The following is a 20255-nucleotide window of genomic DNA, read 5'->3' on the forward strand; positions in this document are numbered from 1 at the left end:
ACTTAGGACCCCAGTCAAGCGAAGTCAAGTTGAGTGACTCAAGTTGCAAGTTACAGAAAATACTCGCTAGTGTGATTTACGCCGAAAAAAATTCTGATCCCACTCATAACTGTTATGGGAGTGACTACCGAATGTGAGTCTCCGAACAATTTGACTGAGGCGCTCAGACGTAATCCATTCCCGTCACACCCAGGCAGCAGATCTCTCCCAGCGAGTCAATTGCAATACTTGCGGGGCGAGTATCTAAGATCTTTTGTCTCTCTTGAAAACGTGGAGCGAGTTGCTTCTGTACTGTCACTCGGCAAATAGCTCAAGAGGCTTAGGAGAGCTGCTCTGCAATTATCCACTACATCCGCGCGTGTGTCAACAGTATTGGCTGAGTCAGATGATTTTGCAGTTAATATTAAAATACAAATATCTTGCAAAATGATTCATGAGAGAGATTTGAGGAAACCATACGTGACAAAAGAGAAGGATGACCAGGAAAATGCACGTCTCACCCAGTCCAATCGTCATTCGCTGCTCGAAGCCCTGATTCGACAATAGAGTCACAGAGATCAGAGTCAACCCAATTCCGATCGAGAATGTATTCCATGCGAACTATATGCTCACTCCTCCACCATCGAAGCAGCTTCTTCTAATTCGGAATCATCCTGCTCATACGAGATGTGGACCAGCCCAGCCCCAACTCTTCAGACACATTGATGCTTCCATGGCATTATCGCCAAGGCGAGTCCTTGAGATTAGCTTATAGAAAAACTCCATCGGAAGGGGCAGACTACACAGGAATTGCCAAGAAATCCCGTGCCATTGTGTCGTTTTCTGGAAAACTAATCCAGAGGGTTTGCCTCAAACTTTTCTATAGTCTGTTCTATAGTGTGAACCTTCACGTCCTCACAATGATGCTCGCTCTTCTGAGGTACAATTGACGTAATTTCTCGATTGTATAGTGCTTATCAAGATATTCTGACAATTGAGTTGCGGGAACCTGCATGTTTGTGCACATTGGTGGCTCCTCAGAGATGTCTGACCGCCTCGTAGCAGCGCTTTTCTTGTCAGAGTTGCCTAACTCTTTTGAATCTAAACTGTGGATCTATAACCATGGAAAGTTTTGTGATCACATTATAATGTTTCGCCAAATTCTTCGGTAAACTTGGTAGAGCTTTCTCCAGCAAGTGAAACACCATGATTGTAGACCCCATAGTTGGATATTTCTCGTCTCCAAGCACATTCGTCTCAGTATCAATGGTTTCAGACAAGCCACTTCATATCTGCCCAGTCATCTCCGTGTAAATAACCTTTTTCCAGGCTTTCGGAACCGATTTATCGTGGGCACTTTATTGAACACTTTCTCCAGTGGCTTTCTCATTCGCAAAAGCGTGGTAAGCATGATGTATGTTGACCTCCATCGACTCTTCGTGTCGAGCTTCAAAGTAATGTGGACAACAAAAGAGTCCACCAAGTTATCTTCCTCGTCGTTAGCGGTCAAGTGTCCCGTAATGATTTAGGTGCAGAGGCCAGTAGATCTTGTTTCAGACCCGCAGTGAACGGGGCAGGGAACATGTCTCCAAAAATGTTGGAATAGTCAAAAGACTTACCACCGGGACATTTAGCTCGAAAAGGCGAGTTGAAGACCGGTTTACTGCCGGCCCCGTGGCCAAGGCCTGGCCTTCCAACAAGCCACAGATCATGAGTTAACGTATGGCCGACATCAATTCCAATTTGACAGGGTTTGACATTTTGAAAGACGTCTAACTGGTCTGCGCCGGTTGTGAGAAAACTGGCTGATGCTTGAAAGGTTCGGGTTTAGTAGCTGAACAAAGATAAATATTTTCTGTCTATCGAAAAACACAGACAAGTCCATCAATCCGACGTCGAAGGCCCTCTGGATCACAGGATGTGCACAGTCTGTAGCGGCAGTGTACGACCGCTCGATATGACCCCTCACGTAGAGCTCTTACACAAACGCGTACATACTACAAACTGCGTTGTCGAAGAATAACGCGTCGTGTAGGTAATGGATGGAGAATTTGTCTTTGTCGCAAGCCTGCAGGATAGAATCTTGTACGTCTTGCTCTGCTGCCATCCCTGGAAAATGCCATTCCGATACACTGCCGAATCGCCCCACGTAGAATAGTTTTCGTCGTAGGAAAGACTCATCAGGTGCGGGTTCTGATTCCTCAGAAATACGTTGAGAGAATTTTGGTGAATATGTGGCAAGGACGACTAAATCTCGAGCCAACATCAGCTGAGTCGAGTATTTGTGGAAGACTTCACCGGCAGCTGCATTGTATGTACAGCACACCTTAAAAGCTGAAAGGGAGAGTCCTTCTACTCCCTTTCGAGTATCCCTTTCACAGCCTTCAATCCCTGCACTGTAGCTTCATCACTGTCAGAGATGCAAGAAAGAATTTGTTTTCCAGACTGAAACTGGGTATAGTGTCCGTGATGAGCTCGCTGTATGAGGGTGTGGGAAGTATCTGAAACTACATATGACCATGTACTTCCAATCTGAGTCGATATAATGAACCGTAATGCTCGCGCGCGGCAAATTCGATTTCGAAGTCCACACGTCATAGTTAGAGCTCACTTGGGAATCAAATGAGTTCAATTTTAAGTGGAAATGACTCTTCGAGTAATGGTCTTGCGGGAAAAAGATCATACTTAGGACAAATCCCAGCATTTGACAACCGAGTCACCACTTGAGTCCACTCGAGTAGACTTGCTCGGAATCGCAAGTGGAGCCAAGTTTTCCTGACCAAGAAGCGAAGTGGAGGTTTGGCCTGCTGGAGTGCACTCGAGTACCTTTGACTCGAAAATTCCCATCAGTAAATCCACCCTATGCCCTATTTCAGTACCCTCCTACTTTGCCCATATGCCACGTACTATCAAACTTCCACTGGTGACATCGTCAACCTTATTTCCGTCGATGCTCAGCGTCTCCAGGATATTACCGAGAACCATAAAACGACTTGTAACTATTATGTTACAAGCAATTATGAATCATTTCTCTCACGGTCCATATCAACAGCCCTCGCGTATTAATGAATTGATGCGGACACATTACTCTTGACCGTACTAATCTCATCGCGGAGTGGTAGTACTCCGAATCTGAATGAGAGCCTCATTTGATTCTAATGCGTTGGTAATAATATCCTCATAGCTGCGTTATACAATTCATATGCAACGCAGGCAAAAGTACATCTACCTCTATGAGCAACAACACATTATATTGTACACAGCAATTGAAGATAATTAAATACGGCGCGTTCCAACGCGTCCTTCAATATACTAGTCGCCCCATCTATTCATCTATAGTTAATCACCTTACATTCGCAATCTCAATATCTACCGATTGTGGCAGCAGAAATATCACATCCTCGAAACTCAGCTGTCCCAAGCCAATAGGCTTATAGGAGGTACTGGCATACGGCAACGTATGCGCGTTATTGACAAAGTACCAACTCTAGCAAGCACACGTGCCGTCAAAAATTCTTGATGCGCGTGGACGCGACCGCGGTCGCCGGGGAAACTGACGCGGCATACACGCGCCATGGACGTAGATGTGAATCAGCGCGTTTCATGTCAGCGTTCTTGACAGCCCTGTTTAGGTAGCGCAATCCTTGGCTAGCCGATCGAATCATAAATGGCATTAAAACGCATAAATTACGAATTACTGTTCTGATATATTTAGATGTTAAGCATATTGCAGAATATAATATGCTCTACTGTTGTACGTTGGTCATCCCTTTGAGTGACATATCTGGAAAGATGCGAGGTAGTTATGCAACTTGTCTGGTAATGTCAAATGATATTGCTACATGCCGAGCGCGCTTAAATTGTTAAATATAGTTTATAATTACATAATTCCAATATTTATTAGAATTGTAAATTACTGGATCCTTGTATTGGCGTGAGGTGTTTGTATTTGGCTGGGTGATGTTGTTACGCCTGCCCCCGCTGGACGATCGAAAGCGTTGTTTACGTTCCCGTTACGCTAAGCGCACTACGCTTGCGTTCTTTCATCGCCTCCCCAGTTTCCTACTTGCTGCAGTCCACTTGCCCACAGCCCACCCTCCTCCATCCTACTCATACACTCCTTTCGTCTCCATTGCATCTTTGATCCTACATTTATCTCTTCTCATCTATGAGTCTCTGGTACTTCTGAGCTTGCACTTCATTCCACTCCTTTGCCCATACCACACCATGGCGACAACAAATCTTTCCTATCCCCTAGTTTCCTCGCCTGATCCATCCACCGCGCAGGTCCAATCTTTCTACGGCACAAGCATGCAGCAATCCACATCTTCCTCGTCTTCCTCATCTTCGACAACATCGTCCACCACCCAAACCCAGCCTACTCTCCGGAAAGCTCGCTCGCGTCACTTCGACATGTTCCAAAGCAGTGTCGCGATCGCGAGCTCGTCAGCCGCTGCGCCGCAGCAGCCATCTGCCCAGTCATACGGCCCATACAGCTACATTGATTCCTATTCCCGCGGCTTCGAGGACGCTGACGTGCTAGCGAACCAGAGGTTGACGGCAAACCTGCTCCAGCACTATAACAACCCGACGTGGTCTGCCCCGCCAAACAGCATCAGAGCTTCCGTCGTTCATCCTTATGTAGTATGCCAACCTAATTTGTTTAGTGATGGTTGACATTGAATTTTTTGTCTGTCCGTACTAACGACTATCATCAGCGATACATGGAGCACTCCCCGCCGATTGGTCCAAACGATGTCACCGCACCGATTCCTCTCCCTCCTCTGTCTTCCCAAACACAGTACTCCCCACCAGCGTCGCTTTCGCCGACTCGTTCCGAGGTGCTCCCATCGTACATACTCCCACCGTTGCCGACGTCGGCCGACCTGATTCCGAATGCGATCGTGATCAAGAGCATCCCATTCGCCGTCAGCGCGGACGAATTCCTGGAGATCATTCTCGCCGCCGGAGTTCCACGTCCTTACGCGTTCAACTATCATATCGACGATAAAGGAAAGTTTCGAGGACTCGCGTTTGCGAACTTTTCGACTGTTGACGACGCACGATTAGCGCTGGCGGTTTTGAATGGCTATGAGGTATACAAGCGCAAGTTGCGCGCAGAGTACAAGAAGATGCTGCCTAGAGAGGAACGGGAGCGGATTGAAAGGGACAAGAGGATGCGGAGAGGACAGCTGGAGGAGCAGCATAGACAGCAGCCACAATTGGCACCGCTATCGGAAGATCGTGAGTGCAACTTGTTTGCCACCAGTTGACAAAAGTAAACTAATGGTTGCCTAGGAATAGGATCTATTCTTGATTTCAACAATCAGACAGTGATCGACCTTTACTCTGAGCTATTACTATTCAAGAACCGGGAAGGCACAGACGAGATCATTATGGGTCCATTGACATTGGACAACCGCCGCATTGCACACCAAGTCGCTGACAAGCTCGGTCTTGGGCACAAGAGTATGATGGATGGATCGATATTGGTCACGAGAACATCCTTGTTCCAGCAGCAACAGCATGCGCTTCTTCATCGTCAGTCACTCTCGAGCCTGGCTGCTGCTGCGGCTGCTGCTGCTGCCCAGGTAAACACCGGACATTCTGGCTCAACTTCTGGCTCGTCGCCGACCAGCATGTCCTCCCGGGACTCATCCTCCGCCACGTCTGCCTCGTCTCGTCAATCCATGTACGCGCCACTACCAGTCAACGCTACCGGCACCGCGTCCGCGCTTTTGGACTACAAGGCTCCGCCCCAGCATAAATCCGTCTCGCCAACGCGCACTCTCCGCGGCACGAAGTCTTTCGCAGACATCCGCTCGTCGTCTCGCGTGTCGGCATTATATTCCCACCAGAACGGCAGCTCAAGCAGCATTAATGCCCATCTAGCGCGTTCGTCAGCCAGCGCTGCGAGCTTGGGGTCGAGCATTCCTGCTGTACCAGACATCAATGCGGCGCTAGCGGGTCAACTCTCAGGATTGGCAATCTCAGGCGCGAACCCGAGCGAAATGCACCATCCCAAGCGGCAGCCTTTGGCGCCTGACGCTTCCGGTGGGTTCATGGGCTTGCAGAATTCGGTCTTGCGAGAGTAGAGGTTTCGCATTTTGGGATTAATGATTACGCCACCCCTGTACGACTACTAAAATTGGCATGATTCGTTCCATGACATGATATTTTATGACCAACTTATAACCGTATGACTTATTGTGTTCTATTTTTCGTGTTTAATTCTCATTCTTACTTGTTTTACGAACGGCACGCAGAGAATGGTAATGTACTTCTAAATCATGAATGGATATGACCCGTGCATAACTACGAGACGAGACATTGGAGAATTTGGCATGACACATCATGGTTGCGTACTTTTTGGTATTTCTCTTCTACCTGTTTCTTGCTTATATATATTATTTTTATATATTGTTGGGCACACGTACATACATCTTATGATATTTCTAGGTCAAATAAACAGAAACAGGGAGCATTGTTGTCATGAAGTAATGAGGTTGTATTATTGAGTTCTAACTGTGGCTTTCATGAAATTTTTTGTATAACTAGGGAAGTCATTATAGCTGAATGATATAATGGTGAGAAAACAAGAAAATGCGCTTATGTTGCCTAATAAAAATGCCATGAGTTTGAATTATGTTTGATATGCTTAGGTAAATCACAAGTGAAAATGAACAAAAGGTGTGCTTGAAAATTGATGGCGTTGACTTTGACAGTAAAAATAGGATTATAAAAATGCATTCGGCACAATGACTTATCAGCAAGCTTTTGGAATCACATTTTCCGTTAAGATACACCAGAACAATAATATGCTAATACAGAGCTTCAACCTCGAATCGGAATTGAGAGTGATAGAAATAAAGATACTTACAAAGAAGAAGAAAAAGGTGTTATACATACAATGACGTAGCAACAACGAGAGGATATATCGGTGGATGGTAACAATTAACAAGTAACACGTATACACAAATATGACGATTCGCGAGTCTCACAAATATAAACAAAAGTAGAAACGAATAAATACATAAAAGAATGACAATGCTAACAATTGAGGACGCAAATAGTAAGCAAACTCTTATAGAATACTGCCGAACGATTCAAAGCGAATGAACTTATGCTAAGCAATGCTAAAATCTCGTCCCTCAAGTATTTTCGTTCCTGCTATCAGTCTACGTGGTAACCTGCTGCTGCGATTGCTTCTGCTGTTGACTCTGGTTCTGACGACCGCCTCGGTTGCGGAAATATCCCCGCCCGCCTCGTCTCTCACCACTATTGCCGTTTCCGTTGTTGAGGCCCCCGCGACCTCGGTGACCTTGGCCTCTATACTTTCCTCCTCGACCACTGCCCGCATTGGCATTGCTCAGGATTTGCGGCCGCTGTGACCCTTTACTCGGCGTAAGAGCAGTGGTAGCCGGCGTGTCGGGCGCGATGGACTGCTCCCAGACGGGTTCCGCAACCGGCACAGAAGGCTCGGTAGGTAGCACGACTGGAGGCTGATTCTCCGTCCACTCAGTCGCGCCGGCGTAGTTGGCGTGACCATCGTCGACCTGCGACGCAGCAGGCGGTCGCGCAGCAGCCTCAGTGGCAACGTCGTCTGCGATGGTTTGAGGCGGCGGTGCTGCAGACGCAGTCTCCTCTCCTTGGTCCAACTCACTTTCATTCAAGAACGAGATACCGCCGCGGGGAACCTTAACGACGGAGCTGATGGGCTCCTCGTCGTCTTCGTCATCGACATCTGTCTTTGGGATGACGATATTGTCCTCCACCGACTCTGCCGTAGTTTCTTCCTGCACCTTGGAATATAACTCGTCGAGCGACTCGAGGGAAAGCTGCTTAATCTTGTCGAAAGTCAAGCTCCTTTGAGCCGTCGCGCCTTCGTCAACTAACTCGTCCGCCCCGTCAGCAAGCTTGTAAACAGCCTCCACAGCAGCATCGTCGCCTGCGTATATCAACGACAGCAGATTCTCAAACGCAGCGCTCTCAACCTCACTAGCGGCTGTTGATGCAAATTGCCGCTTCCAACTCGCCACATGCAAAAACTTGACAAGGACGCCAATCCGTTCTTTTGCCTCCGCCAAAGCTTCGCGTCGCGCCTGATCAGCAGCCGCTCGAACCTCGGCCGTATGGGATTTGATATCCTTGATCTTCTGCTTCTTGTGATCTTCATCAAGTGCTTTGAAGGATTTGCTTAAATCCTCCAGTTCCTTGAGCGGATAGATCACTTGGTCTTTTGACTTTAGCGCCGCGAGCTGGTCTTGGTTTAGTTTTGCAGCGTCCGGGGTCGCGGCTTGTTCTTCGTACTTGTCAAGACGTTGCTTGATGCATGTTAGCATTGCCCACAAGACGATTAGATCTGATTTCACCGTCGATCATATTGTTTATGTTCGAACGAGCCGGTACGACACGAGCAAACATACCTTTCGCTTTTGTAAGTTTCGGATACGCCTAGATCACCCGAGTCAGTTACTCGCACAAGAGCACGCTTTAGCCTTCACACCAAATCAGACTCACTTTTGCACAATCTCAATATAAGAATTTTTCAATTCTTCTTCAGATTGCCCCTCCGCCTCGTCGTCAGCATCCGGCGTACCAGCTTGTTCTGCTGCGGCAGCCTCACGATCTGCATCTTTTGGCTGTTTGGCTTTCCGTCTCCGCTGCTTCTTCACCGGGGCAACTGCGTCGGGCGCGGTCGTAGGCACCGCTGTGTCATCGGGATCGACTGGTGCGGGTGGCATTGAGAGTACAAATAGAAGAGTGATAGATGTGCCGTACGATGGCAATTGAATAGTTGTCTACTAGAGATCGTGTGAACCTTTCGTGGTCGTTCTGCGAGTATCGTCAATTATCAACCTGTGCTCACGCGCAAAAGAAGTGGTGAAAGTCCATACCATGTCATATTCATTTATGCAGTTTATGTGTTACGCCTTCGCGATTAAGGTAGAACTGGATACACTTGTAGCAATTGTGAGTTGTTCGTGACCGCCATTCAATATGTGACACGAGCTCTAAACGAGGCGGCTTGGGCATCGCGAATAATTTCGACCTGAAATTCGCATCATAAACACTGGTCCACAAGTAATTATATCACCACACACATTTCGGTTGATCTTGCAAAAAATTCCACGATACGTTTACGCGTCGCGATACGGTCTGTAGGCTGTTCCCCGCGATTGGTACGCACCGCCTTTCGAGATGGACTTGTACGCGGGCAACTCGACTCTGTACCGGTTTATTAAGCGGTACCGGCAACCAGTGTTTCTGGACCGTAACCTGAGTTATTTATTCGACACGCGCTTATCAGGCGGGCTACCGACCAGCGGTACGGCATCCGACAGTGGCCTGGGTCCTCCGTCGCACGCGGCGCCGTCGAGAAAGAGGAAGCGGAAACGACGACGCGTCACGATTGAAGACGTATGTCAGCGATTGCTGGCCAATTCTGTCGCTGGGTTTCCTACAGCGGCTCTTGCGACACCGAAACGGTCGTTGTTTGTGGTGCAGCCGATTTTGAAGATCGAGGCAACCGGAATCGTAAAGCTTGCGCGAAGGCTACGTATGTCTACTGCTTGCTGCTTTGCGAGACCCAATTGATGGACAAATGAAAAGCTGACTAGTGTGTAGCACAAATTGGGCGTACTAAAGTACAACTGCGAACCACTCCCTGCAGCTGCGAAATCATGGTCCACAGAATGCAAGTGTCATCGTCCGGGAAGCGGAGGGCTAAGGAACTTGTCTTCCAGTCCAGTGAAATCTGCACCTTTATCCCGGCGCCGTTGTCCCATTGGTCGTCAAATTCCGCGCAGTCCTCATCCGCATCGCCTCCGCCACGTGAGAAATCACCGCTACTCACGTTGGTCATGAACGAGCCGTTTTATATCAAGGCGAGCACTTTGACAGACACGCTGACCGCGTCGGAAGAGTACGTGTATACGGTTACTCTAAGTCTGCGTTCGACGTCGTCGCATTGCGAAAGATCATGGCCATTCACGATGGAAACGACGTCTACATCGTCGTCGCAAGCAGTTAACGGCATTAACGGACTTCGCCATGGCACCGCGAGTCCCAGCAGCTCGAAACTGTCATCTCCGTCCCCCTCGCCGCGGGACGCACGACAATCACCACGAAACAGGACGTCAGCGTCATGGTCGGAGGAAAGGACCCGACAACAATCACCATCTCGACGGTCGAACGTTGCTGCGTCTGCCGTCGCGTCCATACGCCGGCGCCTGGGGATGTCCGTCAGAGGGTCGCCGGCGCAGACGCCATCGCGCAGCCACGACGGTGATGCTGACGATGAGCATGAGGCTGGCGTGGAAACGAGCGATTGCATGCATGACACTAAGATCGAGCTGCGGGCGGAGTGGGAATTCACATTGCTGTCTTGTCCCGAGCCTGGGTATGTGGTGCAGTTACAATTTTATAAGAACAGCAGGCCGCAGGATGTTAAGTCTGGCAGCGAGATTGGTGTCGAAATTGACATGGGATGGAGCGTGCCGTCTACGAAAGGCCGTTTGAAGCAGAAAGAAAAGTCCATGTCTGACGGAGAGCCCGCTGAGAAGATTAACGGTGAGAATATTTCAGAGATCAAGAGCTCCACAGGAGAAGTAAGGGAGCTCGCGACTGCACGATTATCCACACCAAACTCGGACCCAGAGTTGCGAGGGGATGGGATGATTGAGGCGCGCTATCATTTCGCGACTGCTGTCAACAAGTTCAAGGCATATATACTTTCTGGTTTTGGCTGTCCGTGGTGCTACGATAAAGACTTTTATACGTGCGAACGTCTTCATTTTCACTTCATAACGTGCCATGAGCTGTTTAGCTTCCGTATGGATCAGCGACAGCCGCAGATGATAGACGTGTACATTACTCTCACAGGCGAGTTCTTGTATGAGCGTGCGAGTACAAAAGTTCCCGACATGAGGATTCTACAATGGATGCGCCCAAAGTCGCAATTTAGGTTACTGGATTATCTACGCGGGGATTTATCCTGGCTGCAAGAAGGTGCTGCAGCGCTTGCCATGCAGATGCCAATGAACCCTGCCACATCCGCGGTGCTGGAGTCACGAACGCGAAGCAATTCTCGGCAATCCAGTATTCGCAACCTGACTCCAAGGATAGAGGAGTCTCTCCGGTGGACGATGATATCAGTGACGCAAGGCTTCGACGTTGACACTATTCCTGAGCTTCCGCCGAAAGCTAGACGAGTTTTCCCTGTACCAGAAATCGGGGTTGAACTGTATACCACTAAATCGAAACGCTTGTTAAGACCAGGAGAAGAGATGTCTGAATCAGAGGATGATAACGATGATACCTGGCTGGCACATAAACATGAGGAGACAATCGATGATTTCGAAGACGTTACCGCGAGCGAGAAGAAATTTATTAAGGCATGGGATCGTCACATTTTTGAAGAAAGACCCAGTTCATACAAACATGTTCGCGATTCGCTAGCTCGGTTTTGCAGGAAGAATCGAGAAATGCTAAGTGATCGTCTTTTCCTGATTGAGTTTTGGAAGCATTGTTTAAATTTGATTGACTGTGGCATTATTGAACCGGCGTGCTTTTATTCTTGCATGCAGTGGTTGAAGCATGCTGCAGCTGAGAACGAATTTATTAAGACAATTAGGTACTCCAATTACGAAAGCGCGCAGGAAATGGAAGATGAGGAGGAGATAAGTGGTAACACTGATGAGGCTATATATAGATATGAGCGAGACGATATGGAAGAGTCGGATGATGAGAATGAGAAAGGTGATGAGAATCGGACAGGCGAACACGAAGAGTCGGACAAAGAGGATGGTCCAGACAATGAAGTAGAAGTGGTGGAAGACGATTTCAACGTGGAAGATATAGAAATTGAGGATTGTGATGAAGAGGACGAAGGGGAAGGGGACGAAGAAGAAGAGGAAGACGAAAAAGAAGAGGACGAGGAAGAGGACGAAGAAGATTATGAAGAAGAAGAAGAAGAAGATGACGAAGAAGACGCGGAAGAAGAAGAAGTAGAAGAAGAAGAGGAAGAAGAGGAAGAAGAAGATGATGATGTTGATGTTGATGATGACGATGATGATGACGCTGATGATGATGATGACGATGATGACGATGGATGATGTTGTTGATGAAATTGACCGATATGACGCTTAGATGTGCATCGACAGCTTGATCAGACGGGTATACGATAGCGCAGGGGTATTCGTAGTTGTTAATTGTATTTGGTACCATTACTGTTATCCTTGTATTGTACATGTCCGTGAGATATTAATTTGTAGCTCAATTACGAATGTGTCTTCGTTGCATTCGTGGTTGATAGTAAACTCCGAGGCAGAACTCGGATTTGGCGAGGTCATATAACATTCAAAAGGCTGAGAGGCAAGTTGCTGCGGTCCCTTGTTCACGAGTTTTGGTAAGTAAAATAGTGGGAGCCAGTGACCTCCAGCATTAAGACGGGAACTACGGCACGCTTCAGCTTATTGTTGCCCAAGCTTAAGTATCATCGGGTTAGGTTTGTATGCGGCTCAATTTTGAGATCCACATGGGGCAAACTCCTCAGATTAGGCCCGTTGTATCCGGCGCGTGGAAGAACAGCAATGATGGAAATACTATACATGGTGGTTAGTTTTAATGGGACACGCGAGTGCCGACGAGATCATACGATCCCAGTGTAGCAATTGGTTGCGTGTGGCATCCACAGAGGTATTTGGATCTATTATCATTATCTACTCGACAGATCAAGACAGCTTCTGTGCGGCTGTGAACATGTCGGATCAGCTTGATCTCGGGTTTCCCGAATTCCAGTCCGAATTTTTTGAGGGTCGGCACGGTTGGTATCATGTCCCACATCCTCAAGCGATTCCTTGGTCCGAACAGTCAATAATGAATCCCAGCTTATGTTGTGCATGCTCGTCTGTGTAACAAACAACGCGCCTAGAGCCAAACAGTACGAGGCCAGCTGAGCGAGCACTCGCCCGTAAAATAGACGTGAAGACGAATCCGATTCTGCAGATATACGGGTGATTGTGGACGACTATAGCAAGCTTTACAGCTAAACGTCCGTTATTCATGTCACGGCAAAAGTCGCACGGCGGACTGCAATAATTGGTGGAACAGCAATAAAAGGCAACACTGCACGTGCCGGATCACGTGCAACTGCATAACTGGAACCTTCTGGGAAGCTCGCGAAGGGTTTGTGGTTTTAGGGTTTTGCTCAGAAGCGAGGTAGGGCTTGTGCGGCGTGACCGTAACGTCATGGGTGGAACGACGCAGAAGGCTGTGGAAACCGGAAGAGCTTTGGCGTCGAGCAGGATAAATATGTTTCGCGAACCCGGGCTCTGTCCATTCCCTTCGCTTTTCCTCTCCTTAGATTTGTCGGAAATATTTTCTGTCACACAACGCATTCGCACTCATTCACGAACAGACAATTAGTCTATCTTATACGTAACATACTTTACTTTTGGCATTTCGTCTACATCACATTAAAGCATCATGAGTAAAGCTGTTGGGTATGTATTCTTTAATCCGCACCATTCGGTTGATCTTGAGTGCTAACATGGCTTCCAAGAATTGATCTTGGTACAACGTACTCCTGTGTTGCCCACTTCTCCAACGACCGTGTTGAGATTATCGCCAATGACCAGGGCAATCGTACCACTCCTTCCTTTGTTGCCTTCACAGACACCGAGCGACTGATCGGTGATGCCGCCAAGAATCAGGCGGCCATGAACCCGGCCAACACTGTCTTTGATGCTAAGCGTCTCATTGGCCGCAAGTTTAGCGACGCTGAGGTGCAGGGTGATATCAAGCACTTCCCATTCAAAGTCATTGACAGAGCTGGCAAGCCCGTCATCGAGGTCGAGTTCAAGGTAGGTTCTTTATTTTGTCTGTTCTCTTACTTATAGTTGCTAACAAGTGTAGGCGGAGACCAAGGTCTTCACTCCTGAGGAGATCTCCTCAATGGTTCTTACCAAAATGAAGGAGACCGCTGAGGGCTTTTTGGGTGGCACCGTTAATAATGCTGTTATTACTGTCCCTGCCTACTTCAACGACTCCCAGCGTCAAGCTACCAAGGATGCTGGTCTCATTGCCGGCCTCAATGTCTTGCGTATCATCAACGAGCCTACCGCTGCTGCCATTGCCTATGGTCTTGACAAGAAAGCCGATGGTGAGCGAAATGTTTTGATTTTCGATCTCGGAGGCGGTACCTTCGATGTCTCTCTACTTTCCATTGAAGAGGGTATCTTCGAGGTCAAGGCTACTGCGGGTGATACTCACTTGGGTGGTGAGGACTTTGACAACCGTCTTGTCAATCACTTCGTCGCGGAGTTCAAGCGAAAGCACAAGAAAGACCTCTCCTCGAACCAGCGAGCCCTTCGCCGATTGAGAACTGCTTGTGAGCGTGCCAAGCGAACTCTCTCTTCCTCCACTCAGACCTCTATCGAAATCGACTCGCTCTACGAGGGTATTGACTTCTACACCTCGATCACCCGTGCTCGATTCGAGGAGCTTTGTCAGGATCTCTTCAGATCGACCGTTGAACCGGTCGAGAAGGTTCTCCGGGACTCCAAGATCGACAAGTCGTCCGTCAATGAGATTGTTTTGGTCGGTGGCTCCACTCGTATCCCCAAGATCCAGAAACTTGTGTCTGATTTCTTCAACGGCAAGGAACCCAACAAGTCTATCAATCCCGATGAAGCCGTCGCTTATGGTGCTGCTGTCCAGGCTGCTATCTTGTCTGGTGACACCTCCTCCAAGACGCAAGATCTCTTACTTCTTGACGTCGCTCCTCTTTCACTCGGTATTGAGACTGCTGGTGGTGTCATGACTAAACTTATCCCACGAAACACCACCATCCCTACCAAGAAGTCTGAGATCTTCTCTACTTACTCGGATAATCAGCCTGGTGTGTTGATTCAGGTATATGAAGGTGAGCGTGCTAAGACCAAGGATAACAACCTCCTCGGCAAGTTCGAGCTTACCGGCATCCCCCCTGCTGCGCGTGGTGTTCCCCAGATTGAAGTCACCTTCGATATTGACGCCAACGGTATTCTTAATGTATCTGCTGTCGAGAAGGGCACTGGAAAGTCCAACAAGATCACCATCACTAACGACAAGGGCCGTCTCTCTAAGGAGGACATTGACCGCATGGTCTCGGAGGCTGAGAAGTACAAGGAGGATGACGAGAAGGAGGCTGCCCGTATTGCTGCTAAGAACGGTCTTGAATCCTACAGCTATTCGCTCAAGAATACACTCACCGAGGAGGCTGTTAAGGAGAAGCTCGATGCTGCTGACAAGGACAAGCTCCAGAAGGCCATCGATGAAGCCGTTGAGTGGCTCGACAGCAACCAGACCGCTACTACTGAGGAGTACAGTGACAAGCAGAAAGAGCTGGAGGCGGTTGCCAACCCCATCATGATGAAGTTCTACAACGCTGGTGGCGCTCCTGGTGCTGGTGGTCCTGGTGGCTTCCCTGGTGCCGCTGGTCCTGGTGCTGCTCCTGGAGGCTTCCCTGGTGCTGGTGCCAACGAGGGTCCCACTGTCGAAGAGGTCGACTAAACGGGCCAGAGTATTTATGACAATAGTACTTAGTTTGGTATTAGTTAGATGTTGAACGGACGGTAAATAAAACAAGGTGGCTCAGGTGGGTGAATAATAATGATGGTCGGATAAAATTTGTATTTTTTATTTGTATACTTGATGTTATTGTATTGTTTCGGAAATGGTTCTTTCTTTATACATATTCTATCAGTTGTCTGGCTTTAATAAATTTGGGCTAAGATATATCGATCATAATTCCTGCCCTTAGAAATTTCCTGGGGATTTATGTATGTTTGTCCTCTGGTAATATGCATTTTAGTGAACGCTAAGGGACGAGACGTAACTTATGTAGATGTAGGGCGTTTACGGCATATTGCCAGATCTGTTTGCGTAGATGTGGCGTAAACAAGCTTGAACAAGTCTAGCACGGTCAGTTTCGTCCTGCCTCCCGGTGGAAACGTAATAACGCGGCTGGTAGGCCGAATCTATCTAGCCCACGCAGTCCCCGCCATCAGCAGGAGGTGTGTCTACTTGCTGTTGTTTTACTTGTGAACGAAACCTCTCCGCCACTTGCAGCTCAACCACGGCCAGTATTCACGACCACATCGTCTCTCCGTCTAAGCCTCTCGCATATCACTTTCTTTCCTTGCTCATCCTAATAATTTGAAAAATAATTCGACATGAATCCTGAGTGGTAAGTTTACCAGTCTGAGGTATTGGAGTGCATTGAATTCGAGACACCGCCCCTGTGTGAATGTCGTAGTAGTTTTCGCTGCACGGACTGGAGTGTTACCAGGCTGCTAATAATTTTTGCGTTAGAGTAATATTCTGATTCGGTGCTTGTTTCGTGGATAAGAATTTGAGGATCCTTGTTGAGCACATAATATTCCACGGCGCCTTGTTGGTCGTACTTCGATCTGGTGACGACAGTTTTCATAAGGATATCAGCATTCGCGATGCCAATATACCAGCATACATCTGCGGCATAGGTTGGATATGCATACCTGACTAATGGGGTTATCGGATTATCATTGCTAGCGGTTACTGCCTTGTCAAACTATTTTGCAATATGTTATAGTCAGTGTTGGGTATTGCATGTGGTTAAATGTCGACTACAGACTAATATTGGATTATCTGGAGTTCTCCCTACGCTGGTATTGCAGAAGAAGAAAGCTGATGAATTCAGTAAATCTATAAAAGAACCAACTTTTACCGAGAGCTGTCAATAAGAAAATTAGGATATCGACCACAAGGATCCCCATTCAAATCCGGAAAAATTAGCTGTTGTGAATATTTGTCTAACGAGTCGCAGATACGATTACCTGTTCAAGTTACTGCTCATTGGTGATTCCGGCGTCGGCAAATCTTGTCTGTTACTGAGATTTGCGGATGATACCTACACGGAGTCTTACATATCTACAATCGGCGTTGATTTCAAGATCCGCACTATTGAGTTGGAAGGAAAGACTGTCAAGCTTCAGATTGTAAGTAGTATTGTGGGCGCTTGACTTACTTCGTCATGAATATGGTGGAGATGTCGACGGCAGTAAGCTAATGTTAATCGTATAGTGGGATACAGCCGGACAAGAGCGATTCCGCACTATAACATCATCGTACTACAGAGGAGCACACGGTATCATCGTTGTCTACGACGTTACAGACCAGGAAAGCTTCACCAACGTCAAGCAGTGGATGCAGGAGATTGACCGCTATGCCACCGAAGGGGTGAACAAGTTGCTGGTTGGTAACAAGTCGGACATGGCTGATAAAAAAGTCGTCGAGTACACTGTCGCTAAAGTACGTTGAAATTTGTCAACATTTTACAGAATTAAGTTTATTGACAATCAATTAGGAATTTGCCGACAGCCTTAAAATCCCCTTTTTGGAGACGTCTGCTAAGAACGCGACAAATGTCGAACAAGCTTTTTTGACTATGGCGCGACAGATTAAGGAGCGTATGGGCAGCGCGCCTACAGGCGCCGGCAAGGGACCTATCAGAATTGGCGAGGGTGAGGCCATCCGACCTGGTGCGGCTGGTGGATGCTGCTAGATTGGTATTCTCTTTAGTTTTCTATTTTGATAATTTTTGTGTGTTGTCGCGAATTTCATTGGTTTCATTGTTTATTTTACAAATATTTTTCGGTTGTCGGGTTTTATTTATCACGCGTATCCTTCAATAATGTCTTGGTCCTTCGACAGCTATATTCCCACGACCTGCCTACACATCCCGCCGATTAACGATGACCTAATATACATAGTAAAACATAGTTAGTCAGTCTATAATTAGTTGTTATATAATAATAGTGCGTATGAGATGTTGTTCTTATATAGTAGCAGTTAGTATAGCAATACACCGAGCAGGCTTATATCCGACGCTTATGTCGCTCCGTGGCCATAGAATTATTAGGTTCTATGAGTATCTAGATGTACTGTGAAAGTAGTCGGAGATTAGATGTCTGTGAGAATTTTCAATTAAAGCTTACACAACGCAGAATGAGCTACCCTATTCGGCTTACGCCTTACAGATTCAATATATAATATAGTCTAATCGTAAATGAATGTGACATGTGGATTCATTATTTCGCCAATTATACGTGTACAGTTTACTTTCTTCGTTGTCGAACAACCTGCAAAGTCTTAACAGCGGCAGTGACAAGCTGTTCCTTGAAATAAAACAAGAACGCAGAGGTCAAAACGCTCTGCACGATTTTGGAATCAATGCCACTATACAAACTAGCCCATCCTTCCTTGCCCGCGATCTGCTTCAACGCTGAGATCGTCGACGTGTAAACCTCGGAATCGGCCTTCTCGCCGTCTGTCACCTCAGCGGCCGCGTTTCTGCGTTGTACCTGCATGCGAGACTTGATCGTGATGTACGGGTACGTTGCTGTTGTTGCGACAAGTTTACCGAGCGCTCCGAGAATGAAGAAGTCGAAAGGCTGTAGCTTTCTACGGCGTTCGATGACGGCACGCAGCCGCTCGAAGATCGTGTATTGCAAAATCGGATTTATAACGAGCATAAGCGCGGGTACCAGACCTGCGAAGAACGCTTTCGGACCGTCGGTCGAGAGAATATCCTTGACTGTCTCGATGACTGACAGTTTCTTTGCGGAAGAGGGTGAGACGCGGACAGTCTGGCGAGTGTTGACGACCCTGTTCTGTTTGTTAGTTGAGATCTAACGCTGACTTGGAAGCGTGTTGGATTACCATATAGGATTCGTCAAGATGACTGTAGCTGACCCGGCAATCGCGCCGGCAACCATGCTTTCGACTGTAGACATGGCCGAGGTCGCGGTGACAGCAGATGCACCCTTGATCCGCTTGCGTCGTTCAAACAGGCCACGCGTGCCTTCATAAAAGTAGTAATACACGAAATTAGTGACACTGATTCCAAACAGCGCGGACTCAAGCCCAGAGTACAATCCGCTGACTCCTTCACGCTGAATAATCTTTCCTGCCGCACTGACAAGACTGGGTTTCTTGATGAGACGACTTTTGAGATCGGAGGTTGTAGTTGGAGGAGGAATTGTTTCTGAGGACTCGGCGGAAATGGACTTTCGGCGCTCGGTTTGCGCGCGGGTAGAGAGTGTGATGAGAGGGTATGTTACGACCATCGCGAGCGCGCCTCCTCCAGCACCCGCGAGTGCCTGCGCGACAGAGTCGGCCCGGTCGAGTGTTGTGTTGGTAGACATTGTGACGAAAGACTTCAATACTGATCGAGAGACGCGATAATTCGCGGAGTCAATCCGGTGATGCTATGAGATAACGAATATATGAATATCGCGAGTGGTTAGTAGTGATCATGTGGAGAAGCTCGAATCCGGGGCAGGATACCCTGTGACGAAGGTTGGCAGCCGACTCACCGAGGTTGTTGTTTGAGGGGGAGCCCCTAACCCCGCCATCTCGAACCGGTTACGCGCAAATCTGGGGAACCACGGGCGCTCTAGATCGCCGCGCAAGGCAGTTTTTTGGCCATTTTTCAGTAGGCACGGGTTTAGGTTGCCGGATTAATTGGTTTCATCTGGCAGCCGCGACGGCCATGTGAAATAAATCTCCCACACAGGGAAAGCTTTAGTTCCAGTTCCAGACAAGTTGTGCTTGACAGGTGTTTGATGAGGTAAAAAGCGGTTTATTATATTCGTGTTCCAATAATGGGAAAGTAATCATGACACATCTAACTGTGGAGTTCTATCTCACTCGAAATCAATCCTTCATATATATTCACTTGGCTGTAAGACCGTCGGAACCGAAAGAGGGGGGACTGGGGGAAGGCTGAGAATGGGATCGGCACGGATTCACGAATAACGGATATATCCGCGGATATCCGTCAAAATTACGGATACGGATAGACATTAGGCATATAGGGATACTGATACGGATAAAGCAATCTTGATTAGTGATATCCGCGGATAATCCATGGATATTCGCGGATAAGACACATAAATAAAGTTATCATGCAAATTATTACCGAGGGAGGTATTGAATTTTCGGCTGTCGGGAATAGATAGTTATAAGGAACAACCAGCTTTACGCAGTAGCTTGGCGAGGACCGTAGTAATAGTCGGTTCAGGCTATTGACTCTGTTAAAGAGTTCATATATGCCGCAAAAAATCCGTTTGTATTTCTTTGTTTCCGTCTTTTAATAATGTTAATAATGGTAAGTTACTGTACTAGAATTCCTTAATATTATATTCATGCTTTAATTATTATTTATATCGGTTTTTTATTTTTTAAGTATT

At 47.5% G+C, this 20255-nt stretch overlaps 7 protein-coding genes across 7 annotated transcripts; 5 read left to right on the forward strand and 2 right to left on the reverse strand.

Annotated features, from left to right (window-relative positions):
- Window positions 1-4016: 4016 nt before the first annotated feature.
- Window positions 4017-4720, forward strand: V1508DRAFT_422795 (uncharacterized protein). The gene has a single exon (XM_066941065.1). The coding sequence runs from the start codon at window positions 4207-4209 to the stop codon at window positions 4654-4656; it is 450 nt and encodes a 149-aa protein (XP_066794095.1). The 5' UTR covers window positions 4017-4206; the 3' UTR covers window positions 4657-4720.
- On the forward strand, window positions 4353-6172 carry V1508DRAFT_228175 (uncharacterized protein). Its single transcript, XM_066936298.1, has 2 exons — window positions 4353-5223; window positions 5278-6172. Exons 1-2 carry the CDS (start codon window positions 4704-4706, stop codon window positions 6072-6074), a joined length of 1317 nt encoding a protein of 438 aa, XP_066794096.1. The 5' UTR covers window positions 4353-4703; the 3' UTR covers window positions 6075-6172.
- Window positions 6173-7157: 985 nt separating this feature from the next.
- V1508DRAFT_434241 (uncharacterized protein) lies at window positions 7158-8723 on the reverse strand (the record flags this gene model as incomplete). The annotated part of the gene is made up of 3 exons (XM_066942018.1): window positions 7158-8303; window positions 8406-8433; window positions 8500-8723. The coding sequence occupies 3 exons, from the start codon at window positions 8721-8723 to the stop codon at window positions 7158-7160; spliced, it is 1398 nt and encodes a 465-aa protein (XP_066794097.1).
- A 302-nt stretch (window positions 8724-9025) lies between these two features.
- On the forward strand, window positions 9026-12267 carry V1508DRAFT_422801 (uncharacterized protein). The gene is made up of 2 exons (XM_066941067.1): window positions 9026-9538; window positions 9607-12267. The coding sequence occupies exons 1-2, from the start codon at window positions 9181-9183 to the stop codon at window positions 12093-12095; spliced, it is 2847 nt and encodes a 948-aa protein (XP_066794098.1). The 5' UTR covers window positions 9026-9180; the 3' UTR covers window positions 12096-12267.
- Window positions 12268-13294: 1027 nt separating this feature from the next.
- On the forward strand, window positions 13295-15759 carry V1508DRAFT_463470 (heat shock protein 70 family). The gene is made up of 3 exons (XM_066942869.1): window positions 13295-13484; window positions 13544-13844; window positions 13897-15759. The coding sequence occupies exons 1-3, from the start codon at window positions 13468-13470 to the stop codon at window positions 15532-15534; spliced, it is 1956 nt and encodes a 651-aa protein (XP_066794099.1). The 5' UTR covers window positions 13295-13467; the 3' UTR covers window positions 15535-15759.
- A 223-nt stretch (window positions 15760-15982) lies between these two features.
- On the forward strand, window positions 15983-17843 carry V1508DRAFT_228311 (P-loop containing nucleoside triphosphate hydrolase protein). Its single transcript, XM_066936299.1, has 4 exons — window positions 15983-16207; window positions 16829-17000; window positions 17086-17313; window positions 17369-17843. Exons 1-4 carry the CDS (start codon window positions 16197-16199, stop codon window positions 17564-17566), a joined length of 609 nt encoding a protein of 202 aa, XP_066794100.1. The 5' UTR covers window positions 15983-16196; the 3' UTR covers window positions 17567-17843.
- A 127-nt stretch (window positions 17844-17970) lies between these two features.
- On the reverse strand, window positions 17971-19346 carry V1508DRAFT_374570 (mitochondrial carrier domain-containing protein). Its single transcript, XM_066937558.1, has 2 exons — window positions 18724-19346; window positions 17971-18669 (listed from the first exon to the last, which is right to left on the reverse strand). The coding sequence occupies exons 1-2, from the start codon at window positions 19206-19208 to the stop codon at window positions 18120-18122; spliced, it is 1035 nt and encodes a 344-aa protein (XP_066794101.1). The 5' UTR covers window positions 19209-19346; the 3' UTR covers window positions 17971-18119.
- Window positions 19347-20255: the final 909 nt, after the last annotated feature.

Source organism: Lipomyces doorenjongii (genome assembly GCF_038497915.1).
Source record: "Lipomyces doorenjongii strain NRRL Y-27504 unplaced genomic scaffold V1508scaffold_52, whole genome shotgun sequence".
In the NCBI taxonomy this organism is placed as follows: Eukaryota; Fungi; Ascomycota; class Lipomycetes; order Lipomycetales; family Lipomycetaceae; genus Lipomyces; species Lipomyces doorenjongii.

Bases quoted from the DNA above. Each gene is read 5' to 3' on its own strand.
- V1508DRAFT_422801 (XM_066941067.1), top strand. From the start codon at position 9,181: ATGGACTTGTACGCGGGCAACTCGACTCTGTACCGGTTTATTAAGCGG. The intron at 9,539-9,606 runs GTATGTCTACTG...ACTAGTGTGTAG, and splicing joins AAAGCTTGCGCGAAGGCTAC to CACAAATTGGGCGTACTAAA.
- V1508DRAFT_228311 (XM_066936299.1), top strand. The intron at 17,001-17,085 runs GTAAGTAGTATT...TTAATCGTATAG, and splicing joins AGACTGTCAAGCTTCAGATT to TGGGATACAGCCGGACAAGA. The intron at 17,314-17,368 runs GTACGTTGAAAT...ACAATCAATTAG, and splicing joins TCGAGTACACTGTCGCTAAA to GAATTTGCCGACAGCCTTAA.
- V1508DRAFT_228175 (XM_066936298.1), top strand. From the start codon at position 4,704: ATGGAGCACTCCCCGCCGATTGGTCCAAACGATGTCACCGCACCGATT. The intron at 5,224-5,277 runs GTGAGTGCAACT...ATGGTTGCCTAG, and splicing joins GGCACCGCTATCGGAAGATC to GAATAGGATCTATTCTTGAT.
- V1508DRAFT_422795 (XM_066941065.1), top strand. From the start codon at position 4,207: ATGGCGACAACAAATCTTTCCTATCCCCTAGTTTCCTCGCCTGATCCA.
- V1508DRAFT_374570 (XM_066937558.1), bottom strand. From the start codon at position 19,208: ATGTCTACCAACACAACACTCGACCGGGCCGACTCTGTCGCGCAGGCA. The intron at 18,670-18,723 runs GTAATCCAACAC...CAAACAGAACAG, and splicing joins ATCTTGACGAATCCTATATG to GGTCGTCAACACTCGCCAGA.
- V1508DRAFT_463470 (XM_066942869.1), top strand. The intron at 13,845-13,896 runs GTAGGTTCTTTA...TAACAAGTGTAG, and splicing joins TCATCGAGGTCGAGTTCAAG to GCGGAGACCAAGGTCTTCAC.